This window comes from Schistocerca gregaria, chromosome 5, assembly GCF_023897955.1.
Source record: "Schistocerca gregaria isolate iqSchGreg1 chromosome 5, iqSchGreg1.2, whole genome shotgun sequence".
In the NCBI taxonomy this organism is placed as follows: Eukaryota; Metazoa; Arthropoda; class Insecta; order Orthoptera; family Acrididae; genus Schistocerca; species Schistocerca gregaria.
In genome coordinates, this window is record NC_064924.1 from 319,609,704 (window position 1) to 319,622,916 (window position 13,213).

The 13,213-nt window shown below is 39.6% G+C and overlaps 2 protein-coding genes across 8 annotated transcripts in view; one reads left to right on the forward strand and one right to left on the reverse strand.

Moving 5' to 3' along the window:
- Window positions 1-3,237, reverse strand: part of LOC126271961 (microtubule-associated protein RP/EB family member 1) — a 63,602-nt gene extending 60,365 nt beyond the window's left edge. The window contains exons 1-3 of one of the 5 annotated variants that reach the window (XM_049974416.1): window positions 3,177-3,237; window positions 2,094-2,257; window positions 1,887-1,993 (exon numbers count right to left, since the gene is read on the reverse strand). In XM_049974416.1, coding sequence (XP_049830373.1) covers window positions 1,887-1,993; window positions 2,094-2,253 — 267 coding nt within the window. In that variant the 5' untranslated portion in view covers window positions 2,254-2,257; window positions 3,177-3,237. Of the gene's footprint in view, window positions 1-1,886; window positions 1,994-2,093; window positions 2,258-2,532 lie in introns of all 5 variants that reach the window. The other 4 variants (XM_049974412.1, XM_049974413.1, XM_049974414.1 and 1 more) reach the window with 4 other exon arrangements.
- LOC126271959 (integrator complex subunit 14) overlaps window positions 3,224-13,213 on the forward strand; it is a 104,811-nt gene continuing 94,821 nt past the window's right edge. Inside the window, exon 1 of one of the 3 annotated variants that reach the window (XM_049974407.1) lies at window positions 3,224-3,572. The gene's annotated coding sequence lies outside the window, so the exon portion shown is untranslated. Of the gene's footprint in view, window positions 3,698-13,213 lie in introns of all 3 variants that reach the window. The other 2 variants (XM_049974409.1, XM_049974410.1) reach the window with 2 other exon arrangements.

Sequence of the window (13,213 nt, forward strand, 5' to 3'; positions counted from 1 at the left end):
CCTTTGTCTTTATCACTGGCTCCCTTTTCACATTCCCTCGCCATCTTTAAGTGCTGCCCCCTGCCAATATAACCACCTGTTCTTTCCCCTTTCCTGCACCCCGTCCTCCACCCCACTTCCTGAAGCTGCAACTCTCAGAGTCTAATCCCTGCATGCCCCACAATACAGCACTCTCCCCTCAGCACCTGTACCCTGCTATCCCTCCCCTTTCCCTGTCCCACTCCAGATTGCTATTCACGTGACAGTCACTATCTTTTCGGAGCTTCCACTGGTTGCACTCATGTGTGTACAATTGATAAAGAAGGCTTTGGCCAAAAGCTATAACGTGTAATAGTCTTGTTGTACCTGTCTGCAGCTCAACGGATAATTTTTACACTGAGTAGCAATCTATCCTTTTCCCAATATCTTGTTAGCAAACAGCTGCTATAAAAATATTGTTTGTGAATTTAATATCTGCACTGGATTCTGTGCAAGTGAAGTTTTAAGAAGGTATAAACAAAGAAATTTGCACCTAGCTATTCCTAACTGTACAATGAAAGTTTTTATTGAAGCCTTGATAATTGTTACATGTGGACTGTGTCGCCCCCCCCTCCCCCCCCCCCCCCCAAAAAAAATCACAAGCTGCAGCATCTACCAGCTACACCAATCAAGTGGAAAATTGCATCCCCCTTAATCATCAACACTGCATGTCAGTATGGTATGAAAAGTTAAAGTAGCAAGTAAAAAATCAAGGAGTGATACCAACTGTCTGGATTAAAACACTGTATATCAACTGTCTCTATCATAACATATCACTGTATCCTTGTATAAGAGTGTCCAAATCCCTACCGTATCATCCCGATTTGAATTTTCTATATTTCAAAGGAACAGAATAATTTGTTTCATATTCCCTTCTCCAGCCCTGTCCAACTCTACTAAAATTCCATCACTAATACCTACATGTGAATGGAAAATAAACTTTGCTTTTTGTTAATCTTTATCATTCATAAACTGGATCTATCACAACATAACATATTTCACATTATGTGACTAAATAAGCAACATCACTGTACAATTTAGAATTAAAACTTTACATAGTGATGTCTAAAGGAACAATTTTTTGGTTTGAGATGATATGGCTTCATATAAAAATAACAGAACTTAATAATTTGCTTACGAACTTCAAGGACTGAATGCAAGACAGTGACCGTGAGCCCAACCTGACACCTCAGCTATAGTGAGAGCGATTTGCAGTGGAGGCAGAAGCCCAAATTAGGTGGATACACGATAATTTGGTACTGAGTTAGTGAAGACAGAGAATTTGAAATATTACGTTAGGCTAACAGATTGATCTGTAGCATAGCCTAATGATGCTGTATGTGCCCTGTTTACTGCAAATGTCAAAAATTAAAACTGCAATGTAAATTCAGTGTACCTTTACAACATAATGTATAAGCCTCCAATGACTATTTCAATGCATCTTACAAATATAAATCTTACACAAACTACAGAGAAAACAATGGGGTTCCAGTATGCCACTTTTACCCCTACAAAACCCATGTGAAGTATTACATTAACTATGACACCACATTAATGCCAAGATAGCTTATAGCATAGGAACAGTTCGGTCTTAAATTAGTCCCAATCCTTCAATATATTTAACATTAGGCAGTGTAACCTTTCTGCAGAAGATCAAAAGTTTGGCTCTTTTTCAATATCCTCCTGCGACCTGCTTTTCATAGGTGAGTGAAGCTATTTCATTGTACAAGGATGAGGCTAAAACAGAAACTACTTTGCACCTGGTTTGAAGCATACCACAACTTCTTCCTTACTTGAGAAACATTCATTCAAGCACCACAAAACAATTTTTATGTTATGTCAATTTTTGAAGATTTCAAACAACTAACCTTATCAACTCCCATCTTTTTAAAGGCAGCCTGCAAAATTTTGAAGTTCTGGATATATTCATGTTCTAGATTCGTCTTGAATTTTATTCTTTTCATAATAACACTTCCTGTAGGAAACAAAAAATTATTTTAGCAATGTCTACTTGTGATCCTTAATCACATGGCAAGTCACTTAAATGGAAGTCAGTAACACTTAAACAACAATACCTGGGAATAGCATATCCATGAACTGACAATAGGCAGCGCCGGTACATAATTCTTCAATTTTCGTAAAACTCGACGCCAAGCAGTCATTTACCCAAGCCAACATATCATGTCGACTTAAGTTGTCTGCTGTTACGTTAGTCGAGTACACATTGACAGCCATCTCTCTGAAATGCAGAATTAATGTGACGATCATAGACACAACAGACAATATAAAAATACGATGCGTTTTGTCGGTATTTAGCGGAATAGCTGCAGGTAACTTCAAATTAATGTTACACGACATGTAAATAACTTTTGCACAATGAACGATCTGAGAAGAAAGGTAGACTAATATCACAATCCTCACAAAAACATGGAAAACTGCAAAAATAATGAAGCTCTAGCAGACAAAAAAATACCATTTTACATAGGAAATCAAATCCGTTGCAACAAAGTGTACCGTGGAATCCATTAAAAAACCATTTCTGCAGTTGTTCATGTGGTCTATGGAAAACTGTTCGGATTATGTGCACTAAAAAATTGTATATCTGTTTAAACGGAGAAATATAAACCAAAAGAGGGCATGCGACGAACTAAACGGATCTTGAGGTACTGGTCGAAATCGGAACACGAAGCACGGCAGGAAATCAGAAAACTGTTTTTTTCTCCATATTCGTAACTACCAATCCCATACCAACCAGAATATTACATAGGTAATTACGGAAGTGTACCCAAGGAGCTGTCAATAACCTACAGTCGAAAACTAAATTACTACTACTAAACAAAAATTACGGTAAGGCTTTGCGTCTACGGTTCCGGACCAACGCATCACTCTCAAATAATCACTCAAGAAAAGCAATAACAACCGGCTTCCGTAATCTGTAAACCACATTGGATTCGAAAGAACGAGTAACTGTCATATTCCTCGATCGCTATTATCTACTGTCTTTCGTTCGCAAACACACAGAAATGAACCAATGGCTACGATGAGTAAAAAACAGCGAAAAAACGGAGAGGGTCTCTAGCCATTACATTGGCAATTTTATAAATTCAACCCACCTAACGTCTAATTACAGTTGCTTTCACCAACACCACGATGCCTACCTCTTACAAGTTCTCTGACAACGTACTTGCAGCAGCACAGAGCACCTCTACTAGTAGATCTCTTTGGCCTACATGATGGCGCTAGTTTAGTAGCAACATAATGATTCTCCCATCATTTGTGTCAACGGCCAGCGGCCGATGTAAATGCAATATTACTAATTTTCAAAAACTTAAATTTCAAATTTGCCTTTGTAGGCGAAATATCAAGATATCGACAAAACATTGGAGTCATTCTCCGACACATCCATATTATGGCCGATTCTCAATGACAGTTTTGTAGATCAAATGACTATAAATTTTATCTGACTTCTTTGAGGGATTGCTACATTGAAATTGCTAACAGTGATAATGAGGCAACAATCATTCTCAACGAGCCAAGGGGAACTAAAACAAGAGGTAGCAAGACTAATACGTATGTTCTACATTTAAATCTACACCCTTAGCCCTAGTGAGAGACACTTAGTAAATGATAACACATCAGCCACACTGGGGTGTTAAATACCCCAATTTTAATTTCAATGGTATGTTTTCTGATAAGTATTTATAACTTTACCCCAGCTACTTATTATTTGCCTGTAGGTTATTTCTGTTGTGTGTGTATAAAATTGTTAGACTATAAGTAATAATTTATGTATTATTATATAATAAATCCTTTAGTGTACTATTTTGCACAATACGTACATGGTAAATTTTGGGTTTTTTCGTAATTTTTTGTAATTGATTTAGGGCAATAATAAATTAATAAAAGTATATCATACATAGTATATTTACATAAACAATACAAAATTAAAAGGTGTCATCAATTGTGTGACTTATCCTGGACAATTATTCCCATATTTTCAATTCTCGCACTCATGGCAAAGTTTGACAGGATGTTCGTCACTCGTATACCTTTTGCAGGAAATACATCTAGTCTTTGTTTTTCTGTCTCTATTTCTGAAGCAGAAGTTACATCGTCTCTCAAGAGCTGGTCCATCATCTTGTGGACGAATCACTGCTTCATTATTTTGCACACCTAGTATTTCACAGACTGGGTTCAGATACTTCACCTGAGTGTAGGAACTTCCAATTTTGCTTGGATATATGGTTTTATCATTGACACTGAGAACTCCATTAAGAAGTCACGTCTCTTCACCTTTGTGTTTTGTGGTTGCAAATTGTAAAGGACCATGGCATTTATATCACTTTGGTCTATCACTCCCTACCACATTCATAATGACCATCAGTTGGATTTCCTGCTGACTGTGTAAAAATGACGTAATTGATCATATGAATCCATTCCTCCTTTTGGTCAATTATGAAATAAAACAGCTTCTGGTTCTTGTGTGGTTTCATCAATCTCATTGTTGAGATGCATAGAAGACAACAACAAAACATTTTTGTTAGGTTTTGGGGAATATGAAACAAGCATCTTGTCAAGCAAAGTAAGAAGTTCCCTCTGGTTTTATTGCCGTGAATGGTGGAGATATTAACTGATTTATTTAACCTCAAGGTTAGCACCGTAGTGAATTTGTGATCTTGAAGCATATGGTGGAATAAAGACACAGAACTGAACCAATTATCAACTCTTGTATTATGTTTAGTTCCATGGACTGGCTCAGACAAAGTTATGATATAATAGGATGGTATTGGTTGTTTATTTGGGGGGGGGAGGTTGAATTTTCCTACATATGGTGAGGCATTTAGCATATGAAATGATTTGGTATCGGTCATCATAACAACATTAAGGCCATATTTATCAGGCTTGTTTTTCTTATACACTCTAAATGAACATCTACCTCTAAATCCTAGAAGCTGTTCATCTATTGTCACGTACTCTGATGGTATATACAAGGCTTTACAGTTCTCTACACATTTTCCCAAATATCACCTATTGCTTCAAATTTGTATGTCGATTGCCTTTCTTGTCTTGTGGCTTTGTCATCAAATTGCAGACATGATGCTATAAATTTTAAACAGTTCAAAGACATAGTAGACTGGTAAATAGATGATCCAAAAGCAACGGCCCACAGTTCTTCTTAATTTGCATGGCAAGCTCGTTGTACACCAGACAAATAAAGTAAACCTAAAAATGCCAAAGTTCTTCTTTGGTTACAATCGCATTATAGCTTTGTTTTGTACTGATTTCTTGGACTTTTCGTTCTATTTCTTGATTTGTTCTTAGTACAGTTTCGTCTGAGATTGTATTACCGATTAGTAAATTCCAAGATGTGAAAGGACTACTTACATCCTTAGCCAGTCCTTTCGCTCCAGGAAAGTGTGTGATCAAATTTCTCGCTCATGTTCGACCTCATCGCTCAGGTTCCTGAACGCTCCCTATACAGGGTGATTCAAGAAGAATACCACAACTTTAGGAATTTAAAACTCTGCAACGACAAAAGGCAGAGCTAAGCACTATCTGTCGCCGAATTAAGGGAGCTATAAAGTTTCATTTAGTTGTACATTTGTTCGCTTGAGGCGCTGTTGACTAGGCGTCAGCGTCAGTTGATGCTAAGATGGCGACCGCTCAACAGAAAGCTTTTTGTGTTATTGAGTAAGGCAGAAGTGAATCGACGACAGTTGTTCAGCGTGCACTTCGAACGAAGTATGGTGTTAAGCCTACTGATAGGTGGTGTATTAAACGTTCGTATAAACAGTTTACAGAGAATGGGTGTTTGTGCAAAGGGAAAAGTTCTGGACGGCCGAGAACGAGTGATGAAAATGTAGAATGCATCCAGCAAGCATTTGTTCGCAGCCCAGGAAAATCGACTCGCAGAGCTAGCAGAGAGCTGCAAATTCCACAATCAATTGTATGGAGAGTCCTACGAAAAAGGTTAGTTATGAAACCTTATCCTCTGAAATTGGTCTGCAGCTGATAAGATTAAAATAATCGATTTCTGTGATTTTATCCTAGCTCAAATAGAAACAGATGAATCTTTCGTTTCAAAGATTGTGTTTAGTGATGAAGCAACTTTCCACACTAATGGGAAAGTCAACCGTCACAATGTCTGTATATGGGGCACTGAGAACCCGCGGGAAACAACTCAGTATGAACGTGACTCGCCTAAGGTGAACGTTTTCTGTACCATTTCAGCGAATAAAGTTTTTGGTCCCTTTTTCTTCGAAGGTGCTACTGTAACTGGACTGAAATATGAATTGTTGTGCATCTTGTAACTGGACTACAGTATCTGGAGATGTTAGAGAATTGGCTGTTCCCTCAGCTCGAACAAGATGCACAACAATTCGTATTTCAGCAGGATGGGGCGCCACCACATTGGCACTTTTCTGTACGTAACTACCTGAACGTCAACTACCCGAGGCGATGGATCGGCCGCCAGGCAGCCCGTGACAGAGCACTTCATCACTGGCCTCCAAGAAGCCCTGATCTTCCCCCCTGCGATTTTTTCTTATGGGGTTATGTTAAGGATATGGTGTTTCGGCCACTCTTCCAGCCACCATTGATGATTTGAAACGAGAAATAACAGTAGCTATCCAAACTGTTACGCCTGATGTGCTACAGAGAGTGTGGAATGAGTTGGAGTATCGGGTTGATATTGCTCGAGTGTCTGGAGAGGGCCATATCGAACATCTCTGAACTTGTTTTTGAGTTAAAAAAAACCTTTTTAAATACTCTTTGTAATGATGTATAACAGAAGGTTATATTATGTTTCTTTCATTAAATACACATTTTTAAAGTTGTGGTATTCTTTTTGAATCACCCTGTATGTCTATTTCTTCCAACGCGAGCAACTGTATTTCTAACTCTTGGAAGTGGCACTGAGGCATTCAAAAGTCCAGGCACTAAGTTTCCGTTACTTCCATTTTGTTGTGGTTCCAGGTCAACTTCTTCATTGGCGATATCTTCGTCAAAAAAAGTAACTTTCTTCAAACACAAAGTCTGGATCTTCATCTCTATCATCACCACAAAAAAAAACATTCTCAACACTTTGATTATCACTGTTCTCGTCCATGAGCAAGTCTCTGATACTATCACATCCTAAAGCCATATTATCACGAAGACTACACTAAACACACTATAAGAACAGCCACACTGGGATGTTTAAAACCCCTCTATGAGTACATAAAGGACACACTGGGGTGTACAACATCCCAAGCGAAAAACAATAAAACTCAGAGAAAGTTTGGTAAACAATGACAGTGGTCAGGTGCTGTAGGCAATGGTACCAACTAAATTTAGAGTGGGACCAAAGTTTCCCTCTCACTAAAATGTGGAACTATGAAAAAAAAATGTTGAGTTGTTTAACACCCCAGTGTGTCTCTTTAGGGTTAAACCGAAACATTATGACCACTGCCCACCTCGATGTTGGATGCCACCTGGTGGATTGCGGACACCTGACGCAGTAGCAAAAATATGTAAGGGGAGCAGACACAGACGGGGGATCAGCCTAAAAAAGATATGAGCTGCAAATGGGGGAATCCATTGAGACAAGCGACTTCTACAAAGGGCACATTATTATTACCCAGAGCCTGTGAACGAGTATCTCGAAAACGTCGACGCTAGTCGAATGTTCATGTGCTATTGTCGTGAGCATCTACAGAAAGATGTAGAAGGACAGTGAAACTACCACTCGGCGCTAAATGGTTGGATGTCATACACAGATACATACATTAATCCTTTATCCATAGATCATGAATACAACATTTCGTAATGATGTGGCATGTGTTACTTTAACATAAGTTTTCTTTACAGAAAATAATTAATTAATTATTTTTTTACAGTTACTAATTCATATCTAATAATTCATTTATTGAGTAGAAGGAGTTGTCATTCAGAAATTCTTTTAATTTGATTTCTACATGTTGATTGGCTTTTAGTACTATTGGCTTTTAGTACTATTTGGCACATGGCCAAAGGTTTTTGTGGCAGCATAATTCACCCCTCTCAGTGCCTAAGTGAGATTTAATCCAGAATAGTGAATATCATCCATTCTTCTAGTGCTGTACCTATGCTCTTCGCTGTTATTTTTGAATTGGGATGAGTTAATGACGACAAATTTCATAAGTGAATATGTGTATTGTGAAGGTACTGTGAATACCCCGAGTTCCTTAAATAAATGTCTGGGTGGGTTCCAGCTTTTATTCTGATTACACACTTTCGTGCAATGAATACTTTCTCTCTTAATGTCGAATTGTCCACGATTCTTCACAGAACATGGAATTTGGAGGCTTACCTGCTCTATAAAGTGGGATAGATGGTGATCTGTGGCATCTCTGCTGAAAGAATACAATGCTGCTGCATGCACAAATGCTTCAGAGCACACCGTCAATCATACATTGTTGAACACGGAGCTCTGCAGTAGACCACCCATACGTATTCACATGTTGACCCAACGACATCGTCAATTATGATTGCAATGGGCACTACATCATCAGGATTTGAATGTCAATCAATGGAAACATGTCAGCTTTTCAGGTGAGTCACATTTTTGCTACAGTAGGTCGAGGGTCGTCTCCAAAAATGACGTCATCTCGGTGAGCAGTGGCTCGAAACGGGCTTCACGCCATGGATGTAGGTTGGTAGGAACATTATTATACTATGTGAGACATTGTCCTGCATTTGCATTGGAGCTGTGGTAGTGATCAAAGACATGCTGATAGTTGTGAGCCACCTACATTCCTCCATGCCTGATGTCTTCCTCAGTGGCGATGTCATCTTTCAGCAGTATAATTCTACATCTACATGTACATCGTTTACAGGGATACTCTGCAAATCACATTTAAGTGCCTGGTAGAGGGCTCATCGAACCATATTCCAATCTCGTGTAGTGTGCAGGAAGAATGAACACCTATATCTTTCTGTACGAGCTCTGATTTCCTTTATTTTATTGTAGTGATCGTTCCACCCTGTGTAGGTCGGTGTCAATAAAATATTTTCGCATTCGGAGGAGAAAGTTGGTGTTTGGAGTTTCATGATAAGATTCCGCCGCAACAAAAATGTCTTTCTTTTAATGATTTCCATTCTAAATCCTGTATTATTTCTGTGACACGAGTTCCTTGTAGCACTCATATGGATGAGCTCACTCTTTTCGTTATTTAGGGCCAACTGCCACATTTCGTGCCACTCAGATATCTTTTCTAAATCGTTTTGCATTTTTTTCGTCTTTTGATGACTTTATTAGTCGATAAACGACAGTGTCATCAGCAAACAACCGATGATGGCTGCTCAGATTGTCTCCAGAATCGTTTATATAGATAAGGAACAGCAAAAGGCCTATAACACTGCCTTGGGGAGCGCCAGAAATCACTTCTGTTTTACTCGATGACTCTCTGTCAGTTACTACGAACTGTGACATCACTGCCAGGAAATCACAAATCCAAACACATAACTGAGACAATATTCCATAAGCACGCAATTTCACTACAAGCCGCTTGTGGTACAGTGTCAAAAGCCTTTCGGAAATCCAGAAATGCGGAATCTATCTGAAATCCCTTGTCAATAGCACTCAACCCTTCATGTGAGTAAATAGCTTGTTGTGTTTCACAGGAACGATGTTTTCTAAACCTATGTTGACTGTGTGTCAATAGACCGTTTTCTTCGAGGTAATTCATAATGTTCGAACACAATATATGTTCCAAAATCCTGCTGCATATCGACGTTAATGATACGGGCCTGTTATTTAGTGGATTATTCCTACTATCTTTCTTCAATATTGGTGTGCAACTTTCCATTCTTTTGGTACAGATGTTTCGTTGAGCGAACAGTTGTATATTATTGTTAAGTATGGAGCTAATGCATCAGCATACACCGAAAGAAACCTAATTGGTATACAGTCTGGACCAGAAGACTTGCTTTTACTAAGTGATTTAAGTTGCTTCTTTACTCTGAGGATCTTTACTTCTACATTTCTCATGTTGGCAGCTGTTCTCGATTCGAATTCTGGAATATTTACCTCGTCTTCTTTTGTGAAGGCATTCCAGAAGGCTGTGTTTTGTTGTTTGGCAGCACTGTCTTCGATAGTATTTCCATTGCTATCGTGCAGAGAAGGCATTCGTTGTTTCTTGCCGCTAACATACCTCTTTGTATTTTCTGCCAAGTTTCGAGACAAAGTTTCGTTGTGGAAACTGTTAAGCGCATCTCGCATTGAGTCCGCACTGAATTTCGAGCTTCTGTAACAGATTGCCAATGTTTTGGACTACGCGTCTGTTTAAATTTGGTATGTTTGTTTCCTTGTTTCTGCAACAGTATTCAAACCCGTTTTGTGTACCAAGGAGGATCAGCTCCGTCGTTTGTTAATTTATTTGGTATGAATCGCTCAATTGCTGCTGATACAATTTCTTTGAATTCAAGCCACATCTGGTCTACTATTATATTATTAATTTGGAGTAAGTGAAGTTTGTCTCTCAGGAAGGAGTCAAGTGAATATTTATCTGCTTTTTTGAATAGGTATATTTTTCCCTTATTTTTCGAAGATTTGGAGATTACAGTATTCAATCTTGCTACGACATCCCTGTGTTCACTAATCCCTGAATCGGTTTTGATGCTCGTTATTAACTCAGGATTATTTGTTGCTAAGAGGTAAAGTGTGTTTTCACAACTGTTGTCCATGTCTCAGAGCCAGAAGCGTGATACAGTGGTTTGAGGAGTGTTATAGTGAACTCACGTTGATGTCTCAGCCATTCGCCTGATGTAAATCCTATCACCAATTACGCAAATCAGCTTCCCATTATTTATGTGAATTACATGACACGTGCATAGACAACTAATGCCACATATTTTGACAAACCTACCAACAAACTGTCGGATCCATGATGTGCAGCATTAGTAATGTCTTTCCTTCTAAATATGGTCAAACAAGCTATTAAGCAGGTGCTCATAATGTTTTGGCTCATCAGTCTACATCTACATCCATACTCTGAAAAACACTGTGAAGTGCATAGGAGAGGGTACATATTTACTGTACCAGTTATTAGGACTTCTTCCTGTTCCATTCATCTATGGATTGCGGGAAGAATGACTGTCATTGCCTCTGTGTGCATTAACTAATATAATGCTAGCCTCACGATCCACATGGGAGATCAAAACTAGTGGTGGTGTTGCAACATTGCAAAAAGTGGTAGTAATTACTGTGCCATAAATATGTAAGATGCTTAGGAGCTGAAGGTGTCATTGAACTGTCTGCGATAACCAACACTGCACAAAAAAGTATCACTTTTTCCAAACCACAGAAAAAGGTGCCGACACCATTTCTCTGTAACGGTGCTGAAGTGTGGCGCCCTGCGACATCATCCTAAGGCTTGGCAGTGTTTCGAACAACAAGGTGTAGGCACATGCTAAAAAAAGCCACAGCTCAGAAAATCATGTGAGGTGTTAAGTGGGTTAATTATGCCACGTTGCCCCCAAATTTCACCAGTGTTATACCCAAAGCCTTCGTGGACTTGTCACGCGATGGGAAGGTCGTCACACTCCCTCTTACACACATTTCACTCTTTTTTCTGACGCCTCTGGGATAAAGGTCAGAAACGCGGCACCCAGAATTGAAATCACGCAGTTTTCTTATGGGTAGCCGAGGAAGACATTTCAGACCCACCACTGCTCGTAATTGACACAAAAAGCCCTTAGGAGGTAACATAAAGGTCATCAAAGTTACCACCCATTCCCTTAAGGAGTTGATTCCCACACATTTCATTGTCGAAAACGTCATTCGCTGAGTGTGAGCAATAGGACGACATTCTTGACAATGTTCGATACTGCTGACCCCCCCTCCCCCTGAACGATTCTATACCACCCTAAGGACATCGTGAGGTTGCCCTGGTATACGAGGTGGAACCACTAGAGACCGTTCAAGACATTTTTGATGAAATTTGAACATGATCTGAAGCTGCAAGGGTGACCATGGAGGGAAGTAACATTGATATGTTGCATGTCTCCACGAGCAAGCTACAAAAGGGTGCGAAATGGGAGAGTTGAAAAGGCATAAAAATCATTTGCTGCCTCGGGTCACTTTCAAATTTCCTCAAATGTTTTTGAACTGTCCCTAGTGGTTCCACCCCATACGAAGGGCAGTCGAAAAGTTCCTAGCCAGCGATAGTTACAGTAACATCTCGCACAAACAACAACACCTACTTTTATGGTGACCCTTTGTGGGTATGCAAGTCAAATTACGCGGCTCAAGCTTCGTTAGTTTTGCCGCTAGTACGCGTTGCATACCGTAGTACAAGCAAAATGGCGAATATCGAGAGAATCAAGAACTGTGCTGCGACTGAATATCTTCATTTGAAGGAAATGACTCCCAGAAAACTGTGGAGGACATGCGGAATGCACTTAAGGACAGTGCTCCGTCTTATGCAACAGTGAAAAACGAGATGTCCGACTTCAAACGTGGAAGAACGAGTGTGGAAGATGCGCCATAGAGCGGAAGGCTTGTCACTGTTGCCACTGATGAAACAGTGACTGCAATTCACGACATGATTTTACAAGATCGCCGAACAACATTGCAGCACATTGAAGCCACAATTGGAGCCTCCTATGGGCGTGCTCATGAAATTGTTGTGGATATTTGGGAAACTCAAGAAGTTTCATATCGGTGGGTCCCAAAAGACTTGAACGCAGATCAGAGCTGGGAGTGTGTACAGTGTTGTGAATAAATCGTCCGCCAAATTAAAGGGGATGGAGACGGCTTTCTTGCAAGGTATGTGACAATGGACGACAAGTAGGTTCACCGTTTTGGTCTTGAAACAAAAAAACAGTCACAATAATGGAAACATCTTTCATCCCCCACACCAAAAAAATTCTGGATGCAAAAATCAGTCGGTAAGGTGATGGTACCGATATTCAGAGATGCAGAGGGGGTAATTATGGTGGGTTATTTGCAAAAGAGTGTAACTATCAGTGCATCATTCTATTGTACCCTCTTGTTCCGTTTGAGAGAAGAGATAAAGAAAAAAGGCGCGGAAAATTGGTGCACGGAGCTCTTTTGCATCAGGACAACGCAACAGCGCACAGTCCTCGCAACATTGGAAAGTCTGCGTGACTGCGGGTTCGAATTGTTAAGATGTTCACCATATTCTTCAGATTTGGCTCCACCAGACTTCCTTCT